Here is a 27,664-nt window from a genome sequence, read left to right on the forward strand (position 1 = left end):
TAACACCTTCTCTATCAAATATCAGCCCATCCAGTGACTCAACTACCTTTCACTGTGACTTTGGTAGCATTTCCGTCCTTGGTAAGGACAGATGCAAAGTATTCATTCAGTACCACAGTCATGCCCTCTGCCTCTATGTGTAAATCCCCTTTCTGATCCCCAATTGGCCCAACTCGGCCTTTTACTACCCTACTACTATTTTTATGCCTATAGAAGACTCTTGGATTCCCTTTTACGTTAGCTGTCAGGCTCTTCTCATACTCTCCCTTTGCTTCTCATTTCTTTTTTCACTTCCCCTCTGAACTTTCCATATTCATCTGATTCTCATCTGTATTATCAACCAGACATCTGTCATATGCACCCTTTTCCTGCTTCATCACTCTATCTCTTTCATCATCCAGGGAGCTTTGGCTTTGTTTGTCCTGCCTTTCGCCTTCGTGGGCATGTAGCTCAACTGTACCCGAACCATCTCCTCTTGAAAGGCAGCCCATTGTTCCATTACAGTTTTTCCTGCCAACCTTTGTTTCCAATTCACCTGGGCCAGATCCGCTCTCACCCCATTGAAATTAGCCCTCCTGCAATTAATTGTTTTCACTCTGGCTTGCTCATTGTTCTTTTCCATAGATAACTTAAACCTTATGATACTATGATCACTGTCCCCTAAATGTTCCCCTACTGACATTTGATTCACTTGACCCAGTTCATTCCCCAGATCCAGCAATGCTTCATGCCTTGTTGGACTGGAAATATGCCAATCTAGAAAATTCTCCTGAACACACTTCAGAAACTCTTCCCCCACTCTGCCCTTTACATTATTACTATCCCAGTCTATATTAGGATAATTAAAGTCTCACATTATAACTACTCTATAGTTTTGCTGCACCTCTCTAATTTCCTTGCAAATTTTTTCCTATATATATTTCCCATGAGTTGGTGGCCTATGAGTGGGTGATGCTAACCAGGATGTAGCATTAGACAGGAAAAATAAGGTGCACAAAGAATTGGGAAAGGCAGATAGCATTAGCGTAAGAAAGAGTAAAGTAGCAGGTGGGGTCAGAGTAAGCGGGGATGCAGTGAGGTCTAAATTAGGTTTACACACCCAGTAGTGTAAAGGTACCTCTCTTGTTTCTTAGCTCAAACCAAATAGATTCTGTCCTTAAACGCTCTAGGGCATACTCTAGCTCACTAATACTCCCCTGAATCAATACTGCCACCCCTCCAGTTTTCTTTGCTTTCCTATCTTTCCTGAACATCTTGTATCCAGGGATACAGGAGTACCCAGTCCTTTTTTGAGCCAGGTCTCTGTTATCGCCACAGCATCATATTCACACTTTGTTCTCTGCACCAGCAGCTCACTAACCTTATTTACCATGCTCCATGCATTCACTTACATGCACTGTAAACCTAATTTAGACCTCACTGCATCCCCGCTTACTCTGACCCCACCTGCTACTTTACTATTTCTTACGCTAATGCTATCTGCCTTTCCCAATTCTTTGTGCACCTTATTTTTCCTGTCTAATGCTACATCCTGGTTAGCATCACCCACTCCAAAAGCACTACCCTATGGCCCGCAAGGACATTTGTCCCAGCTCTGTTGAGCTGCAACCCATCCATCTTGTACGGGTCCCACCTCCCCTAGAACCAGTCCTAAAATCCCAGGAATCTAAAGCCCTCCCTCTTGCACCATCTCTCCAACTATGCATTCATCTGCTGTATCCTACCGTTTCTGTACTTACTGGCGCATGGCACCAGCAGTAATCCAGAGATTAATACCTTTAGGTCCTGCTTGCTAGTTTCTTTCCTAGCTCCCGAAAATCTGCAGTACCTCACCCCACTTTCTACCTAAAAGTCATTGGAACTGATATGGACCATGACTGCTGACTGTTCACCCTCTCCCCTCAGAGTGCTCTGCAACTGCTCAATTATCTTTGACTCTTGCACCAGGGAGGCAACAGACCATATTGGATTCACATCCGCGTCCACAGAAATGTCTGTCTGTTCCCCTAACTATAGAATCCCCAATCGCTATCGCTTCCCCAATCTTTCTACTGCTCCCCTGTATAGCTGAGCCAGCTGTGGTGCCATGGACTTAGCTCTGGCTACTCTCCCCTGAGGGACCACCCCTCTCATCAGAATTCAGAACTGAATACTGGTTGGAGAGCAAGATGAACTCCAGGGACTTCTGCGCTACCTGCCTGGTCCTCCTCGACTGTCTGGCAGTCACCCATTCCCTCTCTGCCTACACACCCTTAAGCTACAGGATGACCACATCCAAAAACATGCTATTGACATAGCTCAGCCTCGCGGTTGCACCTTAGTGACACCAGTTGCTTCTCAAACTCTGAAACCCAGAGCTCAAGCTTCTCCAGCTGCCATTTCCTGCACATATGGTTGTCCAGGACACAAGAAGCTTCCTGGAGTTCCCACACGCATCAGGATCAAACAGGACTGAGGTGTCCTGCCATGCCTCTATTTATCAGACTATTAACTAACTTAATAGAAATAAACTTAAGACTTCAATAAGTAACCACTCACCTGCTACTCACCAATCAGCTGATATCAATATTTTATAGGGAGGTTTAACAGCATTGCTGTGGGTCTGGAGTCACACATAGGCCAGACCAGGTAAGGATGACAAATTTCCTTCCTTAAAAGGACATTAGTGAACCAGCTGGGTTTTATGACAGTCTGGTAGTTACATGGTCACTGCTGCTGATACTGGCATTTTATTCCAGAATTATTTAATAACTGAATTTAAATTCCCCAGCTGCCATGGTGGGATATGAACCCATGTCTCTGGATCATTAATCTGGATTACTAGTCCAGTAACATAACCACTATGCTACTGTACCTACTGTCGCTGATTGAGACGAGGGGTTTGTGCATGTTCTATTCTCCCCAGCATCATAAATTCTCAGTATAAAATAAAAAACTGTGTGTGAAAATTCCTTGGTGTTTTGTTTTCTTTTAACTATACATGATGGAATAAGCCAGAATAGGCAGCTGGCTTAAGCCTAATGAAGATTTGTCTGAAATTGCCCTGCTTTAAGTAGACTTGAGGAAGCAGGTTTAACAAAATGGTACTGTCAAAATTCAGATTCAGTCCAAGCTCTCAGCTTACCTGTTGGAGACTGCATGATGGCTGTGTTAGGGATAGTGGCTGCATCTTGAGGAACTGTGCTGGTATCTGGCTCTGGTGTACTGGTGGTAGGAGAGGTTGGAACAGGATTTTGTAGGGCACGAGGTTTCCGCTACAAAAGGCAAAACAATTTAGGCCATTAGGGTTTAGCTAACTTGGAGAACTGAAATAGAATTGTCCCACCACCAGAAAATAAATCTAACCAAAGTCCAGGACTTGAACTCAGAAAACTGAAACAATTGAATAAATTCGAATAATCCTTTGAAGTGCTGGAATTTTGCAATATTAAAAATGCACACTTTTTTTTTTAAAAAAAAGGACAAAATATTTACAACAAGGTGCATTCAAAACACATTTCAATGATTCGTGAACAAAGCTCGGATTTTCTACTGTGCTCACAGACTGTAATTTTCTGCCCAGATAACAATTCCTGCAATATTCACACTTCCTTTGCAACTGTAACAACAATTCTTGGGTGACAACAGCACAGTGAAGTTAGACACCTTGTTCTTGAATGTGAGCATTGCCCATCCCTAAATCTCATGATTCACTCTGAAGTGGCCTAGCATTAAGAGTAAACCAGGCCAGGGGGCAGTGGCAGGTGAAGGGAAGAGTTGATGTTCCGGACTACATGCTTAAAAAAAAGCACCAGTTCTCACCTGTGTAAAATTAAATATTTCATACATTCTGCATGGAAGTATGGGTTGGCAGGCCAGCTGCCGGCCAAAATGAGCTACCTTGCTCCCAGGCTTTGGTCCTCTCTTCTTTGGAATCTTTAACGGTTCCACTGGCTTAGTGGGTGACGAGATTGGATGCTGTATTTCTGGTTTGTGGACACAGGCTGCTTGCCCCACGCGACTCCTCTTCCTCCCGGGCTTTCGGCCACGCTGGACTGGAAGTTGTTCAGACATGACTTCCAACGAAGCCTGCATGTTCTGCTTCTCCGAATCTACCTCTGGAGGTGCAGACAGATTCTTTGAGATGACCACTGGAGAAACAAAACAAAATGGTTGAAAACCAATTTTCACTCTGTTATCTGCTGGTTGTCACGATGAGCATTCTCACATTTTATGCTGGAATGGAGGACCTTGAGTTATTAAGGATAGTTGTCTGGTATCCAACCTTAAAACTTGTTAGAAGATTCTATATTAGCAAAATAAGTACAACAAAAATGTCATATTTATTACATGCTGCTAGTACCATTTCATGCAGTTTCCTATACAATAACAATTTCGCCATGACTTCAGCTTTGAATCTTTTCAAGATTTTTGTTAGATAAGGGGATCATGAGATATTGAACAAAGGCAGGTAAATGGATCATTCCTGATCTCCCTGAATTATGGAACAGATTTGAGGGGCTGAATGGTCTACACCCATTCCTATATCACGCCACCCAGCAGTTAAAAGAGGCTCTTGCCCATAATTCAATAAATCCTGAGTTATTGATCTCAGTTGCACTGCATGGTGAGACAGCAAGTGGAGTCCAGGAACTACTGAAGAGAAGTCCATCTTGGACTGTTTGGGCATTTCCAAGCAGCTGCTTTCACACCAACAAAGGTAGAGGCCTGAGGTTTAAGGATGAGGAAGTAGCGAGAAAATACATTTATATGCCTGAAATAAGCTTTTCCGAAAGACAGCCAGCTGAGTAGCACAGTTCTACCTGTGTATTGTATCACCGAGTACATACAATTACACAGAATGTACAGCATAGAAACAGGCCATTGTCAGTGTTTATGCTTCACACAAGCCTCCTCCCACCTACTTGATGCAACTCGATGAGTATATCCTTCAATTCCTTTTTCTCTCATGTACTTATCGAGCTTCATCTTAAATGCCTCATTTGAGTAGCACAAGCCAAGTTTCTGCCAGCAATTCTTCGATCCCACCTAAGTCGCTAATGGCTACGGTTTTGGTGGAGAAGATAAATGACTCTCTGTTCACACTAGGAAGATTACTGACCCAGGAATTGGTGTGAGGCAGGGTGGGACAGGATCCAAGAGGGGAAATTACTGATCATGTTCGATGAAAATCTAATCAAGAGTGTTCCAGAACACTCCATTTAAACAGTGAAATAGTTCAAAGTTTCAAGAAATTTTTAATTTATCCATTAAGTAAAAGGGGTAGTTTCTCATTGTAGAAATTCAAAACAAGTTGTCGTTGAAAGTTAATGTGATCAGAACACCCTTCAATACTTACCTAAAACTTGCCTCCTGCACCATGAAGCAGTTTAGAGTCTGATCCACTATTGAAAAGCAGAGTATTCCATTCTCTGCTCGCATCCAATAATGACTGCACTTTTACATGAGTTAACTCAACCTTCACTACAAATAATATGAACTGCACTATAAGCAGGCTTCCCTACCTTGCTTCAAGTTACCACGACAACAGACTAATTACTTCAGCAAAATTCTGGGTAGCCCTGGAAACACCACGAAACGGAGTTTGTGCAAGAGAGATTTTGCAGTTATCCTACATTGTGAGACTGTCATTTAATTAATTTAATTCCCAAAGGTACTAAAAGTAACAAAGCAGAAAAACAAAGAATGGGCAGCAACACAGTTGCTGTTGTAGCTAGATAATACAAAGCCTCATATTGGATCAAAGGCTTAGGTCGAAACAAAATCCCTTTGAACAGCATAAATCAAGTGTTTGGATTTACACTGATTAAAATTAATAGTAAAATTAGTACCTTAAACTTGCCACAGTCCAGAAGAATTATAACCATCTTCATATGTACACCAGCCTGTTGCCCAACCCCTGCCCCATTGCTTGGGTAGGATTTCTCGTCCTCTCAAACTCAAAGGGCAGGCAGATACCATCAATCTGTAACTGGTAACTAGATATACAGGACCAGCCTACATCTAACAGGCACTAGTTATGAGATGAGGGTGTGAGGCTTGCAGCAGAGCTAAATGTGTGAGGGTGAGGTGAAGCTATATATAAAAGCAAAATACTGCAGATGGTGGAAATCTGAAATAAAAGTGAAATGCTGGAAATACTAAGCAGGTCTGGCTGTATCAGCGGATAGAGAAACAGAGTTAACAGGCTGAATTTTATTTGTGCGTCACAGATCGCAGTCGGCGGCCTTCAGGCGCGGGTACACCGTCGCTGATCCTCCGCGATATTTCATGCAGGGGCTCAGTTAAATGGAGGAGGCGGAGCGGCCGCCCCCGATGACGGAGAGGGGGTGGCTGTTCCGTCCTCAGCAATGGCGTCTGGCAACACCGTGCAGGCGCCGGTGCCATTTTTAAAGGGTTTCAAGCTCTTAGGAAAAAACTGAATTTTTACAGTTACATTTTTGTGCATTGTCATAAAAATAATTAAAAGCAGGAGGCCCTTTCCCAACCCCCGCAAATGTCTTTTTTTTTTTTAAATTGGCCTATATCTTGAAAATTTACTTTATTCCCACCCTGAACTTCCCCACCGCCCCCCCTCAATCTCGTCACATTTGCCCTTCAACCCCTTCCCATCATCCCCACGGACAATAAAAAGTGTTTTTCCCTGCTTCCCCCCTCCCCCACACCATCTCCTGCCCTGATAATGTCACTCCTCCCCCCTCCCCACCAGTGCCTCGCCTTGAATCCCCAAATGGGGATCAGAAGGTGCTGGACATCCGGCCACCGGCCGCAATATCGGCGTGGGACAGCCACCCAGTCCAGGTAGGTTAATTAACATTTTTTTGCATAAGTTTTATTAGGCAAATGAAGGCCACGCTGCCACCAGTAAAGTGCAGTGGGTCCATCTTGGCATTGGAGGTTGTGGCGGGCCTCTCCCCCAAGTATTTTACGGGCCCCCCCGCTGCGACGCCAGACGTTGAGAGACTGGTAAAATTCAGCCCAACGTTTCAGGTCAATGTCCTTGGGTATGAGTCCTGATAGATAATGTTGGTAGGTGAGTAATGGGGATGTGGTGAATTGAGCAGTGGCTGAGGCTCGTGGTACAGATGGTAGGATACAGCATTTGAAGATGCTTCCATTCACATGACATCACGCGGCACTACAGCCAGGTCTTCAGGGGCTTGACTCCTGGCATTGACCTCTATGGCGATGTGCTCCCACTGCCTTTTGATCATATCTTTGGAAGGCCTCCTGGCCTCCAGTAGATACAGAACATCTCTCCTCCTCTCCTTCTCCTCAACAAAGGCCTCCAGTGCAGCGGCCGACAAATTTGGGACCCACTCTCTCCCAGGTTTTCTCCAGGATAGATTCCCTTCCTGCACGACTCCCAGCACCTGCTCCAGCCATAATGCATCTCCCCTTTAAGAGTTGCAGGCTAGCTTTAAGTGGTGTGAGGAAGTTCCGATTTTGGGCCCCCTGCTGATGCTCGCTGCCAAAGAACAACGTGGTTAGTGGTGGCTGCAAGTGGAAATCATTCTGATAAGCAGGCAGCACGAAGTTGACGTGCTTCCTGCATTTCAATCAATGGGTGTGGGTTAATTGCACATCGTGCCCCCGTGCCGGTTTTCAGGACTTTCCAATTTAACCCCCCAAAAGGAACATAGGAATTGCTAGGTTAAAAAGGCTAAAGCCCATCTAATTTGCGTTTTACCATCCTGATAGTCACACTTTTTAAAAAAAAAAAATTCATTCATGGGATATGGCCATCGCTGACAAGACCAGCATTTATTGCCCATCCTTAACTGCTCTTGACAAGGTGGTGGAGAGCTGCCTTCTTTAACCTCTGCAGTCCATGTGGTGTAGGTGCACCAACAGTGTTGTTAGAGAGTTCCAGGATTTTGAGGCAGTGACAGTGAAGGCACAGCGATATAGTTTCAAATCAGGATGGTGTGGGGCTTGGAGTGGAACTTGCCGATGGTGGTATTCCCATGCACCTGCTGCCCTCGTCCTTCTGGATGGTAGAGGTTATGGGTAATTGGAAGGTGCTGTCTAAGCAGGCTTGGTGAGTTGCTGCTGTGTTTCTTGTATATGGTACATAATGTTGCCACTGTGCGTCAGTGGTGGAGGGAGTGAGTGAATGTTTAAGGTGGTGGATGAGTGGCAATCAAGTGGCTGCTTTGTCCTGGATGGTGTTGAGCTTGCTGAGTGTTGTTGGAGCCACAGTCATCCAGGCAAGTGGAGAGTATTCCATCATGCTCCTGACTTGTGCCTTGTAGATGGTGGACAGGCTTTGGGGAGACAGGAGGTGCCTTAATGGCTCCCTTGATTGATGTTGTAGTTACAGGCCATTTGGCCCAACTGGTCTGCGCTGGTGCTTATGGTCCACACAAGTCTCCTTCCACAATGCTTTATCTAACCCTATCTCTATATCCTTTCTCCCTCATGTACTTATCTAGCTTAAAGGCATCTATGCTATTCGCCTCAACTGCTCCACTTGGTCACAAGTTCCACATTTTAACCACTCTCCACTTATTAGTAACTATCTTATATTTATGGCCCCTAGACGCAAGCTCCCAAAAAGTGAAAATATTTTCTCTATACTAACACTATCCAACCCCTTCATAATTTTAAAGACCTCTATTAGGTCACCCCTCCGTCTTCTTTCTAGAGAAAAGTGCACCAGCCTATTCAATCTTTCTTGACAGTTAAACCTCTCAGTTGCAGGAAGGAGGTTTCCTCTGGCTGGATGGTCTCCAACCACGGGACACAGTCTCAGAATAAGAGGTAGGCCACTTAGGACTTAGATGAGGAGGAATTTCTTCATTCAGAGGGTGGTGAATCTTTGGAATTCTCTACGCCAGAGGGCTATGGAGGTTCAGTCAGTGAGTATATTCAAGACAGAGATCGATAGAAATCTAGATATTAAAGATAACAAGGGATATGGGGATAGTGCGGGAAAATGGCATTGAGGTAGATGATCAGCCATGATCTAGTTGAATGGTGGAACAGGCCTGAGGGGCCGAATGGCCTACTCCTGCTCCTATTTCCTATGTTCTGGTATCATCCTTGTAAATCTCTTTTGCACCTTCACCAGTGCCTGTTATCCTTTTTGTAACAGAGACCGGAACTGTACAGTTCTCCAAGTCTGAACAAAGTTCGATACAAGTTTAACATAACATAGCTGCCTTCCAATTCTATTCCGCTAGAAATGCAGCCCAGTTCTTTGTTTGCTTGATTAACTTGTGTTGCTACTTTCAATGTTTTGTGAATGTGTATTCCAAGATCCCTTTGCATTGCTACCTCATAGATGCTTATTTTTCCAAGGAGTATGTGGCCTTTTTATTCCTTCTACCAAAATGCACCACCTCAGGCTTTTCTATATCAAAATTAATTTGCCATTTACACATCTACTCTGCACATTAACTACTGATGAATATCATTTCCAAAGTAGCGTTTCGACAGGCATCTGCCCTGCTGCTAATAATCAAGTTGCCTTTCTATGAAATTTGAATTGACAGATGCAACACTGGTGGCCTGAAAACATTCACGAGTTTAACTTTTGAAACTGTTTATAGCCATCTGAGCACAAGTACTACATCCATTTGTGCCCCTCATTTTCTTCAGCTTTAAGAAACATATGAGGGAGATTTTTCAGTCACAGTGTTAAAGCAGTGGGGCCTGGAAATGGCTAAACGATGGGGCAGAACGACTGAGCAATTTTTCCACATTGGCCTCACTTCATCCTCATAAGGAGATCGACCCTGAATGGCCCAGGTATCAGGAGCTTGCTGATGGAGACGGCGGGGCGGAGGAGGGGTGATATGGGTTGGGGGCAGGACGGGGGGGGGTGGGGGGGATAAAGGAGCAAAATTGCTTGCCCATCTTCCACTATGCAGCCTGAAGATTGGGACCTCAGAGGGTCTGCATTGAAGGGAAGGATGCTATTGCAGCACCGCCATAACTGAGAGCCAATTAAGCACCTGTGAGGTCAATGAATGCGACAATTTCACACCCACCATTTACACTCATGTTCAAAAAGAGTTCTTGCCACTGAAATTGACCTTGGAGTGTGTGACAATTCCAAGGCCATCTACAGTGGCGTTCTTAGTGACTACAGAACCCAAGCTCAGTTGGAATGTCTCTCAAACGTAAATCTGCCCAAGAAGTGACATGCAGACAGATATTTTTAAATTTTCTGCACAGAAATATTCTCTCTGGTTAAGTTAAGAGATCAGCCTTTGAACTTTCATAACCATACATTTCCCAATACACAAAGGCACAGGAACACAGCCATGAAAGTTGTAGGACTGGAGGCGTGAGAAAGAGAACGCAAAACAAAGTCGGGTCAGAGAAGTCAAGACTATAACAGAAAAGCTGGCCGTTGTGATATGAGGGTGGATTTGCAAAGGGTCAGACACTAGGGCAAAGTAGGCTGAGACCTTGGTGTGGGCCAAATCTGGAAAGGAGGAGATTAATATTAATTTCAAAAGGAAGAAAGTTGAAAAACTAGAGAAATGGAAAGATAAAAATGAAAAAAATGCCTCTCTCATGTGCTGTTGTGGAGTTCTGATTGGTCTATATGCGATAGCATGGACCAATCAGCAACATTGGAGGCTCACTGCAATATTAGACATTATGCAGATAAATATTTTCTCCAAATGTTTAAGGCACGGAATTTCCTCATCGGCATAACTATCTATGGTACAAGAGTGGCCTCGTGATTCTTAGTCAGGAAATTCGCACGCAACTGATATACACAGTTTATGCTGAAACACTGCTACACACGTTTACTCGATGTTTTGTGCCACTTCGGTGATGTGCATGCTGAAACTCTGCCACTCATTAATGTAGATCGGCACCCATGCAAAGAACAGCTCACATGGGTTTCCTGCATTTACGCCAGTAATGCGTAGATTTACACTCATATATTTAGGTGCATCACGGTTGGAGGTCACCTGATATCTGTGCAACCATAGTGTTTCAACCATGGGAGAGGCCCCAAAGTTTCTTAATTTCTGGAATTTGTTAGCTATTTTCTTCATGCTTTTCTGGAATCTTATTTTTACTAAGACCAGCATTATACTCAGCTAAAGTGTTGCCAGTCTCACTGCAATCAAAGTTGCGTTAAATGGAAATGCCATTGAAACACTGGAAACACAGTGAATAAAGAAATTTAAGGATATGTTAATGAGAGAAGTAATCTGACACTTACAGTTAGCTCCCAAGCCTCACTCTGAAGAATGATTATGTTCTGCACTTTTAGAGCACTCTGCAAGTTTCCTCAGGCCCCACACTGCCGGCACTGCATTTGCACTCATTTTGCACTGGTTTTTACACTCCGGCATTGGCAAATAAACTCCCCAGGAAATTTAGGCTCAAGTTCCCATCAGCAAGGTCAGCATAGAAACTGGTGTAAATGGGATCGAGGAAATTCTGGGCCTGCCAATATAAATAAATTAGAAGCAAGCTTTGTACGATTCCAAGGAACATAGTGTCCCTCTTGCACTAATTATCAAGTTTACTTGAGAATATGCGCTGAGATTCCAACATTAGGGGCATTATTTTCTATGCATAGCTTAACATTTGTAATGATTTGTCAACAGTTCCCTTCCAGTGTGTTTGTCTTTTATTCTAAGGATACTGCTAATGAATCCAAAGTCCATGAAACATACATCAGTGCAGTAAAAGAAAAACTCTCTCATCAATTCACAGAAATGGGCAAACACCACAAAATCAGGGCATATATTCCAAGGATACTCAGATACTCTCACCTACAGAAGCCCAACCCAAAGTAAGTAGAGGTCATGTATTCCTCAAATTCATAAAAGATACAATAATTTAACACACCACCAGAGTTGGTCAGCAGGCTCACATTAAAATCACCATGCCAAATACTGGGAGCACAGAATGAAACCACATTTCACATTAATAAGGAAAGAACATACCAGCCAAATGCTCAGCTACCTCATGCATAGAACCTTCAGGGGAGGGGAGAATAAAGACACATGGCAGGGACAGCACTTCGATGGATGGACTCTTCAGCTTTCACTTTGCTGTCAACTTTTTGTAACAATAATATTCAGGGCAAATCTCCTCCAGCACTCATAACAAACTTCATCCTGAAATGGACTCGAGGCACACAGACACTGTAATAGCTGTTTATACACACGCGGTATGTTGGAAAATGCCTGCTGGCACATTCCAGAGAGATTTATGTATATACACTACAACAGGTTGGCCCTCCTCTAACTACCAAAACCTACAGGGGAAAAAAAAAGGTCTTTCATTAAAAATGGCAAAAGGGCTTGAAAAAACGGGGTTAGAACTGAACATAAAGTTACTGAAATAAAGGAAGCAAACCCTCAGCTTTCAGGCTACAGTGACCTATCTTTTCTTGAGGTTTATCAACCAGAAGGTCATGAACTTTCCTGAATACGTTTGACAGACTGTATAATAGGTAAATCTGTCCCACGTCATGCCTCTGTTCAGTGTTCAGAATTACAACCCAAACACGTAGCAAATCAACTGAAGCGATGATTAAATCTGACTAGCAAGTTCAGATAGTGACTGCAAGCAAATAGGCACTTTATTTGGTCCATAGTGGCTTACAGCAGACCTCTTACAATCTTCAACAGCATTCTTCACATGGAAGTTACAATAAAGGGATAACCACAGTAAAACCTCTAATAATCTCTCAATGTTAGCATGGATACATGACTTTTGTTGCATTAAGGCCAGTAATCGTGCTTGCCTCCAGCACCAATGCAGTTTTTTAAATCTTCCAATGTGCACTCATTACCCAGCAATAGAGGTGGTCAGAATTATAAAGTATTATGATCAAAAGCCATTTCCACTGGTCAGTAAGTTGGTAAACAGAGGGCATAAATTTAAGACTGCACTCAAAATAACAAAGGGAGATGTTAGAAGAGTGCTTTTTTTTGCATAGAAACAAAGGTGGAAGCAGAATCTATAATAGCTTTTAGCAGAAAAAGGAAAGACTTGCATTTATATAGCACCTTTCATGACCATAGGAAGTCTCAAAGTGCTGTAGAGTCAACTCTGTACTTTTGAAGTGAAATCACTGTTTTAATGTATGAAGGAGGGCAGTCAATTTGCACACAACCAGATTCCACATTATGCAAAGTCATAATGACTAGATAATTTGTTGGTTGAGGGATAAATATTGGCCAGGACACCACAGGAGAGCTCCCCTGCTCTTTGTTGAAATAGTGCCATGGGATCTTCACCTGTGAGGGCAGACGGGGTCTCGGTTTAACACCTCATTCAAACAACGGGCACCTCTAAGATCTTACTGAATGGAGAATCAGACTCAAGGGGCTTGAGTTCCAATTTCACTTCGAGTTCTCAGCATCTGATTAGTGGACCACCTTCACCACACCACAGAAACTAAATGGTTCATTTGGTCTTTCTAACCATTGCCTCACAGGTGAAAAAGTAAAATGACTTTGATGGAATTTCTTTTGAAATCTCTTTTGTTGGATGTTAACAGATGTTAAGTTGAGAGTGTGAAAAAATTACGAGTGACTGGGTGCTTGTTATCAGTGGTGCTTCGTTTGTTCCCTCTGCATGGAGAAACCTTTCGCAATTGTGGCAATTTACTACCCCTTCTTGATGACCCATCAACTTTCTCCTCTTCTGGGGGACAGCTGACTACTGGTGGGGATCAGATAAATGTTGCTGACAGCTTTCCAGTACCTTGTCCAAGTAGGCATTCTTCACCTATGGGCTAGAGAGGGACTGTCGGCTCACCAGTGGCATACATCAGGGCTAAATCCTTTATTTTATTTTTTTTTAATTTAGAGATACAGCACTGAAACAGGCCCTTTGGCCCACCGAGTCTGTGCCGACCATCAACCACCCATTTATATGTCCATGTACGTCTAGCAGGGATTAGTGAGTAGCAATCAGGAGGAGGATTGAAGCCAACTGCAACTCCGCTGAGACCAGCTCCCATCATGGAATATGACATTCTGGCTTGTATAGCATAGTATCAGCAGGAAATGCCTTCTAAGCATTCGGACTAAAGGGAATCTTGATGCGCTCTCTTGGATCATTAAGATACTCATTCATCTCCCTGACAATATGGTCAGGCTCCAATTCAAATGTCTCTCTGTCAGCCAATGAAGTGTATTGATGACCTAGTTTGGTGAATATTGGAAGGGGCTCGGGTAGGAGTTTGATATGAAATAACCACTGACCAAAGGTTTCAGTAATTGTTGTTTGGCTGTTATTCAAGAGAGTTAACTGTAGCCTTTTACGGTTCAGTGAATTAAAAGACCATTTTATTTCAAGCAGGGAGTGGCAATACCTTACAATTCCATTGTAGGATATAATCACTCAGATTGCATTGATGCCAAACATCCCCTCTCCCCTTCCCATCCCTCAACCTTCAGTCCTTCTTCTGAAGGGACTGATTATTTCCAGGGTACAGCTCCATGGCTACCTCTGGTAGCTCAGCCAAGGACCATCATGCATGTTTGAACCTCACTGGGAGTGTCTTGACCATAGCGGGATCATAACTGGATCCAAATTTGCCGACAGATGTGAACATATGAACGAATATATATATGAACAACAGACAGGTAAAGACCCTCTGGTCCACCCAGCCTGTCCCACACAATTGCGATATCTTGTGCATCAGAACATACACACTCCGCAACCATCTGAAGTCATATGATCTCCTGCGAGAGGCGAAAAAAGATAAAAACCCAGGTGAACTTGGGGGAAAACATCTGGGAAATTCCTCGATGACCCCTCTAGGTGATCAAAACTGGTCCAAGAGATCAATCTGGTCCTGTATTCCCTGGAGTATCCACTTCCAATGAGGTAGCTGGATAGTAAGCAGGAATGTGAGCCTTGGCTCATCTGTGCTCCCTAACCCAGGAGCATCAAGCCCAACTGCAGCACTTCCAACTTTCAGTCTGGCTGAGATCAGTCACCTCAGCACAGAACAGGGATCAGTCTTGGGACGTTTCTTGTCTGTACACTGAGCAACCCACTAAACGTTTGAGAGGGGTTAGGGTGCTTTGTTAAATGTGACTCGTGCTGCTTCCGGATCAGCATCAAGGACTGGAAAAGATGCTGATTCTCCACACAATGGAACAGCAATAAGGTGAAAACTGACAAGTCAATTCAAATAGTTCCTTCCAAGACATAAAATCTAAATTGGCAAATACACAGCAGACTACTTTTTCTTTGGCCAGGAATAAATATCTGCCTTCAGGAAAGTGGGGTAGTGAGCAAAAGGGAGGGAGCACAAGACCGAGGGAGGGAGGTGCGAGGGAGAGAGGGGGAAGGAGTGCAAGCCAGGGAGTAGGGAAGGATTTTTAAAATTAATTTATGGGATGCGGACATCGCTGGCCAGGCCAGCATTTATTGTTTATCCCTAATTGCCCTTGAGAAGGTGGTGGTGAGCTGCCTTCTTGAACCGCTGCGGTCCATGTAGGGTAGATACACCTACAGTGCTGTTAGGAAGGGAGTTCCGTGATTTTGACCCAGTGACAGTGAAGAAATGACTATATAGTTTGAAGTCAGGATGGTGTGCGGCTTTGAGGGGAACTTGCAGTTATTAAGAAGAAATTTGCTGTGAAAACTACCAAGGCTGCAAGTAAAATATTAAAGAAGTGAATATCATCACTGAGCCCCAGGAGTCAGCATGCCCCGTTGGGACTTAAACCACGAAAACATGTGGTGCTCCAATGCATCTGCTGCCCTTGTCCTTCTAGGTGGTAGAGGTCACAGGTTTGGAAGGTTCGTTCAAAAGAACCTTGGTGAGTTGCTGCAACGCATCTTGTAAATGGTACGTGAAAAAGGGAGGGGGAGGGAGTGTGAGAGAGAGAGGGGGGGGGGGGGGGGAGTGCGAGAGAGAGGGGGAGAGAGAGCACGAGAAAAGGAGTGCGTGGGTGAGCGAGCGAGCGGTTTTAATCAAGTGCATTTTGCCCCTCTACCAGGGAATGACAGCTCCCATTTAATAACCTTTTGTCATCCTCGCAAAAATCCTTAATTTGGGTCAAACTGAAGTTGTACTTTCTAAGATGTGAATGAACAATGTGTGCAGTCACCAACACTGAGCACTTCAGCCGTCAAATCATTGTGCAGTGTTTATATTAATCCAGTTCCTTACACATTTCAGCTCCATGTAAAAGCAGTTACCTCAAAATTCAAGTCAAACCGGTTTCCTTGCAATTGTTTCTTTTTAAAAGTGATCTCCATGTGGACCCTATTGACGTCATTTTGGATATTTGAGTAGGCTCCACATTAAAATCTGGAGCTCACATTGGGGAGAGTCATTTTCTAGGTTATGTTTTTTAATTCATGGAATTCACACATCAGTGCATTGAAGAATTGTAAATCGTCTCACTGTATTAATAACCATCGATTCTAACTCTTCACGGAGCCCGAAGAATAAGAATTTTAAAGTAGTTGAATATATTTAGATAAAAATAAACATGAACCACTGAAAGATTTCACACGTGCCTACAGTGTTAGCTAACTACATAGGCCCAAAGCCTATTACATTTCTAACCTTTGCCAGTTCTGATGGAAGGCCACAGTCCTGAAACGTTAACTCTGTTTCTCTCGCCGCAGGTGCTGCCAGACCTGCCGAGTATTTCCGGCACTTTCTGTTTTTATTACGTTTTGCATTCTATTTGGGGGCAAAATGCTTCTTAAGAACAGTGTGCCGTTCAGTTAGATACTGTTTAGTAGATATTGTTCATGTCAAATTCAATCAGCAACAGTCATGAATAATCACGTGGATATGGTCAATGTGTTCGGCCATTCCCAAACAGTCATGCTCAGGTTCAACTGAAGGTCACTCACCACAGCAGATTGTTAATGAGTGATCAGTAATAGCATCAGGGAATGAGGATGGAAGGGGACAAGGTACAACAGGAGCTGAAATTCTTAATACTGCAAACCTCCTATTGCAGAACTCCAAATACCATATCCAAACAAAGAGCTGTATCAGAACAATGGGTTATCTTTAGGGAAGAGATGCTTCAGGTACGGGTTAGGAATACTCCAACAAGGGTGAAAGGTAGGGGAACCAAGAACAAGGCTTCTTGGCTGACGAAGGAGAAAGAGATGATGATAAAACAAAAGAAGAGGGTGTATGTTGCATGTCAGATGAACTCATCAAGTGAGAACCTGGCCATATATAAGATGATGAGAGGGGAGGTGCCGAGGAAAATATACTGGCAAAGAGAGAATATAAAAATAGAATGGCAGTTAACATAAAAGGGAACCCAAAAATCTTCTACTGGCATGTAAATAGTAAGCGAGTAGTAAGAGGAGGAGTGGGGCCTATTAGGGACAGAGAGAGTAATATATGCTTAAAGGCGCAGGGCATGGCTAATATACTCAATGGTTACTTTGTATCAGTGTTCATTAAGGAAATCGAGGCTGACAAAATATCAATAGAAGCAGAGAGAGTAGAGGCAATAGATAGGATAAAAATTGAGAGTGGGGAGGTACTAAAAAGGCTGGCTATGCTTAGGGTAGATAAGTCACCTGGTCCGGATCCTTGCATCCCCGGTTTTTTTTCCAATTCATTCATGGGATGTGGGTGTCACTGGCCAGGCCAGCATTTATTGCCAATCCCTAATTGCCCTTGAGAAGGTGGTGGTGAGCTGCCTTCTTGAACCGCTGCAGTCCATGTGGAGTAGGTACACCCATAGAGCTGTTAGGAAGGGAGTTCCATGATTTTGACCCAGAGACAGTGAAAGAACGGTAATATAGTTCCAAGTCAGGATGGTGTGTGATTTGGAGGGAAATTTGTAGGTGGTGGTGTTCCCATGCATCTGCTGCCCTTGTCAACATTAGGTTGGAAAATCTGGGTTTGTTCTCCTTGGAACAAAGGAGATTGAGGGGAGATTTAATAGAAGTGTACTAGATTATGACAAGCTTAGATAAGTTAGATAAGCAAAAACTGTTCCCATTAATAGTGCAAGGACTAGGGGGCAAGAGATGCAGGCGGAATATGAAGAAGCACTTTTTTACACAGCGGGTGGTAATGACCTGGAACGCACAAAAGGTGGTAGAAGTGGAAACGATCAATAACCTCAAGAGGAAGTTGGATGACCAGCTGAGAAAAACTGATTTGCAGGGCTATGGAGATTGAAACGGGGAGTGGGACTGAATGCATAGCTCTGTAGAGGGCTGGCTTGGACGCGATGGGCCGAATGGCCTCCTTCTGTGTCGTAAATGACTATGACAATGTTGGCGGTTCTCACCATCCAAATATAGGTCTACACATGCACATACAGCTACACCGAGACTTTTTCCTCCATTACAACAGTGATTACACTCCAAAAGTACATGGCAATATTTCGAAGAAGAACAGGAGAGTTCTCCCCATTGTCCTGTCCAATATTCATCGCTCATTCAACATAAACAGATTATCTGCTCATTATCACAATGCTGTTTGTGGGAACTTGCTGTGTGCAAACTGGCTGTAGTGTTTCCTATAACAGTGACCACACTTCAAAAGTACTTCATTGGTTGTAAAGCGATTTGGGACATCCTGAGATTGTGAAAGGCTCTATAGAAATGCAAATCTTTCTTCCTTTTTGACCCATCCAGCTTACAGTAAGCAGTGAATGTTATTTAGAAATAGAAAGCACTGAAAAGGATCAATATGAAGCAAAAGTTGTCTAAATTATAGAAAAGCATGGGTACTTCCTGTTGGTTTGGCATTTTCATATGTCCTACTGCAGCGGTTCTCAAGGTGTGGCCCACGGACATATGGTAGTCCGCAAGGGTCATCTAGGTGGTCCGCGGGCAGGTACAAAATGCAAGTCACTGATGCACAAAGTCACAGCCGAGGCCATACAAAAGAACAGGTCAAACTCTCATTCCCACCACTCGCATGACATCACACAACCAGACTGGTTTTTTGCGTGCACGGCACAAGTTGTCATAAGTGCGAGCAACAATGTAGTTTTATAAGTAATTTTTATGTTACTGTTAATTTGGTTCAATTAATACAGATGTAAGATAATTAATAGTTTCTCAAGATTATTGTGATGATTTTATAACATATTAGAATGTTTCAAATAAATGTGTTCTCTTGCAGTATGAATAAGTCTGTACTTTTGTTTCTGGCATGAATTAGTAACTTATATTTAATAAAAAATTAATGAGTATTGCTGAAAATAGAGACATGTTGTCGAATCTTTTCATCTTGCACTCATCAGGACAATCCGCAAGAATAACCAATGTAAGGGAAAACAACAGCTTATACTGTATGAGAAGAGACTGCTGATTGGTTGGCAACTCAACTCTGATTTGTAGAGGCGTTGCCATGTAGAATGCACCAGTTTACGGTGACTGACAGTTAACTGCCAAGCTTTGTTTGAAATTCAAACCAGGCAGCTTGACTGATTGGTCAGGCATTGCTCTGAGGAATGAACCAGCAAATGGCTGTCACTTGTGTTTAGCTGAAACAGGCACAATGTTTGTACTTGATCTTTCTGTCTGCAAAGAACAGGGCCTTGTGTATTAATATACGTAGCTTCCAATATGCGCAAATGCGTCACACTGCGAGCCCAACTGACAATCTTAAATTGGTTGTCAGCATAATTCTTAGCACACTGAGGATTATTTAGCAAATGTTGTCCAATCGCGGAATCACATCTAATGTTGGACACTGTATTTTGAAAGTGAATGCATATAAATTGCATTCCCATTAATTCTAATGAGTATTTTTGTGGTGACAAGCGAAAGCAGGTAAGGTTTGGTCCGGGAGATGGGTCCACTTGTCCTTTGCCCTGTCTAAGTGGTCCGCAGTCGATAAAGTTTGAGAACCACTGTCCCACTGGTCCAAAACCCTCACACATCTGGAACTAAACAAACCATGCATTATTCTGAATCTAATTTACTGTTTGAAATCTGAGAGTATTTTATGAGGAGGCTGATTATACCACCAGATCTTTCATGTGGTGGTATTATTCAGATTGAATGCCCTTTGTTATTTCATCAAATATTTAGTCAAAATGTGAGGCTTAACATGTGAACAAGCAGGAATGTCTCGTAATACAAAGTGAATATAACGGGCGGCACAGTGGCACAGTGGTTAGCACTGCAGCCTCACAGCTCCAGCGACCCGGGTTCAATTCTGGGTACTGCCTGTGTGGAGTTTGCAAGTTCTCCCTGTGTCTGTGTCTCCGGGTGCTCCGGTTTCCTCCCACAAGCCAAAAGACTTGCAGGCTGGTAGGTAAATTGGCCATTATAAATTGCCCCTAGTATTGGTAGGTGGTAGGGAAATATAGGGACAGGTGGGGATGTGGTAAGAATATGGGATTAGTGTAGGTTTAGTATAAATGGGTGGTTGATGGTTGGCACAGACTCGGTGGGCCGAAGGGCCTGTTTCAGTGCTGTATCTCTAAACTAAAAACTAAACTATGACATACGATTGCCATTACAAGTTCTCTATTCTTTCCTTGGCTTGAATCTCTGCCTGGATCTGCTGTTTTCATTTTAAAATCACTGGGAGCCGCGCCATGAGGAATTGGGCACTGTGTAGAAATTTGCAGTTGACCTTGAGTTGTCATAAGATTTAGAAATTTATTGTGCTGCCTTTGTTAGGATGTAGTGAAATAAACTCCTAATATTGCACAGTAGAATAGCACCTCAAATCTAACAGTAGCATTTGATTATCAGAGCCTCCTGACCATAGCAACTTTTATAACTGTCTGAAAACAGGAAACAGCTGGCACCACCAACTCCGCCTCTTTATATTTTATAGAATAATGCTGGTCAACACATGTTTTGAGACAGCAATTCACTGAAGGGGCTGGTGCGATGGCAGACAGGAATACAGTCCCGAGTGTGAAAGCAAAGCCATAAGGTGCCAAAACGTGTATTGCCCTGAGATCTGATAAAGTGAAGGGAGATCGGTCGCTGGGATCAGATTGGTCATAATGACACCATCCTCACAGACATAGATTGGACCCTCGGCCAATAGGATTTTGAGGGAGCAAATGCATGGATCAGTTGGAATAGACCTAGGACTTCAGATCTGGTAGAGGTACAAACAACAGGCAAATTAAAGCAATATCAAAGAAAGCCCCTTCCTAAATGCAGGTAGCAGCATTCACATACAAATAAACTGACAGGAAAAGTGAATTCCACACATCAAAATCCACGTGAACTGATTGGAGTGGCTCCTTGTGTCAGGAGCAATGTGTCAATCAGCTCAAACACACAGGCGCTTTCAACTTATCCTGGTTTGTTCTGACAATAAGGACAAATGTGATTACTGCTGCTTATCTTTAGGATTTGGGAATTACCGTCATAGCTTGGTAATGCTATTTCTGACTATTGTAGGCACAGAGAGATCCAAACCACATCACAGGCCTCGCCTGAGCAGGGTCCCCAACTGCAAGCATACTAGATTAACACTCGATATAAGTGTATAATAATGTTCACATTAAAGGGAATATTGAGGTCAACAGACTTGCAGTAGTTAGCCCATCAAAGGCACCTGGACAGCATTCTAGACCCACACTTATATGGATCTTCACATCCATTGAGGCTTCAATTAAAATTGTACTCGAAGTGCATCAATTCCCTCCCTTTCAGCTACAGGAATTGTATATCTTTAGCCAGTAGCAAGTCTCAGTTAGAGCAAAGGCATCAGCTAAGCTAAACAACGTAGAGTGGTACAGGAAGATCAAACACCTGTGCTTCAGCAACATTCTCATGAGACTATATACAACAAGCAGTAAAGCTTGGTCCCACTCCAGACATCGCACTGTGTTATTATCTTCCAAAAAGAGTTAATCACTTAATGTTGGGTGCTTCTGACTAACAGCCTGACACCAACAAGCTTTTTTGCAAGCTGCACAATTCCCTCACCAATACAATTGTACTCTGACTAACCTCGGGCTCTGTGCACTGGAGATGTGGTTTTAAAGGAACACAGCTCCATCTGAGCAGTGAAATAATACATTATGCATCTCATGGTACAATACCCCTGTCCTCTTAAACCATGAGCAACTCCGTGCGCAAACCTTTAGTGAGAATGTAAGAGCACATTCAATGTCAGTACTATTATGCCGTGAACAGAACAAAATTAGACAGATTCAAAAAGGTAGCAAGCATGTCACTATTAGTACATACACACACAGCCATATCTTTGGTTACAAGTTTAAAACAAGAGATCCGTACTGTATTAAAATCACAGACACACACAAGTAATTTGCCACAATAGCCGACAACTAGACACATACAATGCATTTTAGTCTTCAAATAGGTGGAGGCGGTGGCATAGTGGTAATGTCACTGGACTTGCAATCCAGAGCCCAGTCTAATGCTGTGGGGCCAAGGGTTCGAATCCCACCACAGCAGATAGTGAAATTTGAATTCAATTAATAAATCTGGCTTTAAAAAGCTAGTCTAATAGTTACCATTGATGTTAAAAACCCATCTGGTTCACTAATGTCCTTTAGGGGAGGAAATCTGCTGTCCTTACCTGGTGACTCCAGACCCACAGAAATGTGGCTGACTTGTAAATGCCTTCCAAAATGGCCTGGGAAGCCACTCTGTTCAAGGGCTTTGCATCGCTAGCAATGTCCACGCCCCACAAATGAATAAAAAAAATTAGGATAATTAGTCTCCTGGTCACAGAACACTTCTAATCATTTGAGAATTAGGTTCCATTCACAATTAAGTTAAAGGATGGCAGACAGGAATACAGTCCCGAGTGTGAAAGCAAAGCCATAAGGTGTGCAAAACAATGGAACATATGTCTGCACTGCAGCAACAGTCAAACTGCTTCTGGGAAAGTTAATTTATAAATTTGATCAGATTAAAAGAACTAAAGCTACTGAGAGCCTGACATGACACCTTTCCTGCAGATAGAGAGGAGGGGACTAATGTGAGCTACCTTGACCCCAAGTTTAACATTACAAAGATCTCAGGGCAGCACCAACACCTCAGAAGTCAGAACAGGCAAATTCACTCATCAATTTGATCACAAAGTTAAACCAGCACAGGCTTTTCTCTCTTGCATCAAAAATATATTGGATTTAGGCACACTATCGGCCATGGAGAGACAGCACACAAAGTAAGCAAACAGAACTTCTACCAGGTTCTGAGCTTTCCTACCAATTGTATTACAAGTTCTCCCTGGACACATCAGAAGCTGCACTGCCAGCAAAAAAGCTCAAATCTGAACACCTTGAGGCTTCTGTTAACAAAAGACACCTTTCCTGTTTTAGGAGAAAGAAGTTTTGAGGAGGTAAAGCTTCGCTGTAAAAATATCTTTGTACTGAATTCTACACATGCAGTCATTAGCTGCTACACTCTATCCCTGGATCTTCATCTGTTGGATGCACCAAGTAAAAATTTTCATAGCTACAAACTATTAATGCAGCACTGGAAGGCGAACTTGTTGAAGCACAACTGCTCAGGGCCACAGAATTCCACCTCTGAGAGGACTGGAAGCACTGCAGCTCCACCCGGGAGTCTCGTTCAAATATTCGAGGGCAGGTACCAAGTTCCACTGGCTTAGCCACAGAGAATCAGCAGGTGGCAGAACCACGCTGCAGAGTGAATCACACATTCAGGACAGGAAAAAGAAAAAAGGACCCCAGCATTGAATGTGTGGGTCTGAACATCTTCATTGCAGCTTTTCAATTGAGAATTGATAGAATATTTGCAAAGTATGAGAGGACTGCCCACTTTATCGGCACTCCATTCACCACCTTAAACATTCACTCCCTCCACCACTGGCGCACAGTGGCAGCATTGTCTATCATCTACAAGATCCACTGTACCAACTCGCTAAGGCTCATTCGACAGCACCTTCCAAACCTGCAACCTCTTCCAAAAGAACAAGGGCAGCAGACGCATGGGAACACCACCACCTGCAAGTTGTCCTTCAAGCCACACACCCACCCTGACTTGGAACTATATCACCGTTCCATCACTGTCGCTGGGTCAAAATCCTATAGGTGTGGAGATCAGGGAGGAGGATTGTGATATACTTGAACATATTAGCATTGAAAGGGAGGAAGTATTAGCTGTTTTAGTGGGCTTAAAAGTGGATAAATCCCCAGGCCCAGATGAGATGCATCCCAGGCTGTTATGTGAGGCAAGGCAGGAGATAGCAGGGGCTCTGACACAAACTTTCAAATCCTCTCTGACCACAGGAGAGGTACCAGAGGACTGGAGGACAGTGAATATGGTACCATTATTCAAGAAGGGTAGCAGGGATAAACCAAGTAATTACAGGCCACTGAGTCTAACATCAGTGGGAGGGAAACTATTGGAAAAAATTCTGGGGGACAGGATTAATCTCCACTTGGAGAGGCAGGGATTAATCAGGGATAGTCAGCATAGATTTGTCAGGGGGAGATTGTGTCTAACTAACTTGATAAAATTTTTCAAGGCGGTAACTAGATGTGTAGATGAGGGTAAAGCAGTTGATGTAGTCTACATGGACTTCAGTAAGTCATTTGATAAGGTCCCGCATGGGAGATTGGTTAAGAAGGTAAGAGCCCATGGGATCCAGGGCAATTTGGCAAATTGGATCCAAAATTGGCTTAGTGGCAGGAGGCAGAGGGTGATGGTTGAGGGCTGTTTTGGCAAGTGGAAGCCTGTGAAGAGTGGTGTACCACAGGGATCGGTGCTGGGACCCTTGCTGTCTGCAGTGTACATTAATGATTTAGACGGGAATATAGGAGGTATGATCAGTAAGTTCACAGATGACACGAAAATTGGTGCTGTTGTAAATAGTGAGGAGGAAAGCCTTAGATTACAGGACGATATAGATGGGCTGGTAAGATGGGCAGAGCAGTGGCAAATGGAATTTAATCCTGAGAAGTGTGAGGTGATGCATTTTGGGAGGACTAACAAGGTAAGGGAATATACAATGGATGGTAGGACCCTAGGAAGTACAGAAGGTCAGAAGGACCTTGGTGTACTTGTCCATAGATCACTGAGGGCAGCAGCACAGGTAGATAAGGTGGTTAGGAAGGCATATGGGATATACTTGCCTTTATTTGCCGAGGCATAGAATATAAGAGCAGGGAGGTTATGATGGAGCTGTATAAAACGCTAGTTAGGCCACAGCTGGAGTACTGTGTACAGTTCTGGGCACCATACTATAGGAAAGATGTGATTACACTGGAGAGGGTGCAGAGGAGATTCACCAGGATGTTGCCTGGGCTGGAGCATTTCAGCTATGAAGAGAGACGGAAAAGGCTAGGGTTATTTTCCTTAGAGCAGAGAAGGCTGAGGGGGGACCTGATTGAGGTATACAAAATTATGAGGGGCATTGGTAGGTTAGATAGGAAGAAACTTTTTCCCTTAGCGGAGGGGTCAATAACCAGGGGGCATAGATTTAAGGTAAGGGGCAGGAGGTTTAGAGGGGATTTGAGGAAAAATCTTTTCACCCAGAGGGTGGTTGGAATCTGGAACGCACTGCCTGAAGAGGTGGTAGAGGCAGGAACCCTCACAACATTGAAGAAGTATTTAGATGAGCAGTTGAAACGCCGTAGCATACAAGGCTACGGGCCAAGTGCTGGAAAATGGGATTAGAATAGATAGGTGCTTGATGGCCAGCACAGACACAATGGGACAAAGGGCCTGTTTCTGTGCTGTATGACTCTATGACTCCTGGAACTCCCTTCCTAACAGCACTGTTGGTGTACCTACACCCCAAGGACTGCAGCAGTTCAAAAAGGCAGCTCACCATCACCTTTACAAGAGTAATTAGGGATGGGCAACATATGCTGGCCTAGCCAGCAATGCCCACCTCCCATGAATGAATAAACAAAGTATGCCGCAAACACCCCAGAACATGATGATTGTAGGTCTGTGTATAAACCTGTTGTATCAACAGTATAAGTCTTTCATTATAGAAGCTGGCTGTGTTCACACTGCAGGCAAAACTAATCTGATCCTGAACTTAGCTCACTGAGCTGACGCTGGTATCCTATCCATGCATTCTACACATTTAGTCTGTAGGCTCACAGCGAATGCTTGCTCTGCCTAATTTCTACTGAAACACGGGTACACAATTATGATCCAAGGTATCTTGAGGAAATACGTTACTGATTCCACAGGTATGGCTCATTAAAATTAGGGAATGAAAGGCAGCATTTGGGAGCAATATATTCTTCTGGTGTCAGCCATGGCTCAATGGTAGCACTCTGACCTCTGAGTCAGAACTACCACTCCAGAGTGTCCAAATACTGCACTTAGACATTAAACGGAGCTCCCATCTTCCTTCCAAGATGAATACAAGCGATCCCATAGCACTATTCAAAGGGCACAGAGGGATTCTTTCTGTGTCTGCCCATGAATTATCCCTCAACAAAGACTAAAGCAGTTCAATTGGTCATTTATCTGATGGCTATTTGTGGGATCTTGCTGTGCGCGAATTTCCTGCTGCTTTTTCTTGCATTACAACAGTGACCACCCTCCAATGGAGAAGCACTTTGGGACGTTTCAAGGTTGTGAAAGATGACACACAAATCCAAGTTGTTTCTTTTGCGACTGTTCTACTATCACCATAGCCACTAAACTGCACTAAAAATAAATTAATTGGCATAATAAAGATTATATTGTTTGAAATAATGATTCAAGTGACATCAAACTACAAATGAAGCTTTAGCAGTTTATGACCTGAATCTTGAAATTATCTTATTTATAAAAACTGAATGAGAAATAGAGGGGTAGTAAATTTCACTCCTTGGTCAATGCTGGCCAATGCACCCGGACGTATTTCCTCCTGATTGCTATCCAAGTGATATGTTGGAAAGAACAAATGTACGTGCACAAAACTAGGCTCAATAGCTGTGATGCTCACCACAGCTGAGCAGCCATCAGGCCGTACATATTTAGAATGATCATTTGGTGATATACCAGAGCGTGGTTTGCACTTGTAGAATGGTACCACAATGTGGGTAGCTCTCATGGAACAGTGCCCACCATGAATCAGTGTTGTGAGGATACAAGTTAATTGGAAACCCAAAAAAGGCATCAAACGTTTTTAGGACATGTTTATAGAAGAACAGTTTCAGGGGAATTCTACCTCCATATTGCAAGCTTTGCAGCTTTTTGCTGGCGACCATTCTGGCATATAGGAGCAGGAATCTAATTGGATCATTTTTGTTCATGTATAGAGGGTTGGTTATCCTGTGCCGCATTTGAAAGAGTTACTTTGATAAACTAAAATTAGCTTTACTGTAATAACTTCAACAGGACTAAATCACAGCACATTTAGCAATCAGTTCTCGATTCAGATGGGCAGCACATTTGACTGACTGGAGAGTGGGCAGATCTGAGTTATACTGTGGACTTCGCATTGCTGTCCAAATCTGAGAAAGCACAGTTCCTCTTGCGTTTACATGCATTTGCAGATCTCTACTCAACTGGAGTCCAAATTTTGAAATCAGTGAGGTGCATTTAAATAATGTTTGCTTTGCAACTGGCTGCAGCTGTGTTGTAGAATGAGACTGACACTCAATTTCCTGAAGGCTATCTTGGATCATTTTCTAAAATGCTGAGTGCTGTCAGTTGAGCAACTTCACACTTGAGTTACAGTACAAATCTTTGTGCCAATGCAAAGCTGAAACCACCTTGCAAGGACAAGAGAGGAAAATGTGTAGTATGCTCGATTTGGCTGGTTTCCTGTATAAACACTGCAGCAGTG

The 27,664-nt window shown here is 43.3% G+C and overlaps 1 protein-coding gene across 3 annotated transcripts in view; it reads right to left on the reverse strand.

Moving 5' to 3' along the window:
* Positions 1 to 27,664, reverse strand: part of LOC137347303 (polycomb protein SCMH1-like) — a 200,103-nt gene that overhangs the window by 17,846 nt on the left and 154,593 nt on the right. For all 3 annotated transcript variants that reach the window (XM_068011705.1, XM_068011703.1, XM_068011704.1), the window contains exons 9-10: positions 3,880 to 4,130; positions 3,125 to 3,254 (exon numbers count right to left, since the gene is read on the reverse strand). In XM_068011705.1, the coding sequence (XP_067867806.1) occupies positions 3,125 to 3,254; positions 3,880 to 4,130 (381 nt within the window). The remainder of the gene's footprint in view (positions 1 to 3,124; positions 3,255 to 3,879; positions 4,131 to 27,664) is intronic.

This window comes from Heterodontus francisci, chromosome 31 (genome assembly GCF_036365525.1).
Source record: "Heterodontus francisci isolate sHetFra1 chromosome 31, sHetFra1.hap1, whole genome shotgun sequence".
NCBI classification, from domain to species: Eukaryota; Metazoa; Chordata; class Chondrichthyes; order Heterodontiformes; family Heterodontidae; genus Heterodontus; species Heterodontus francisci.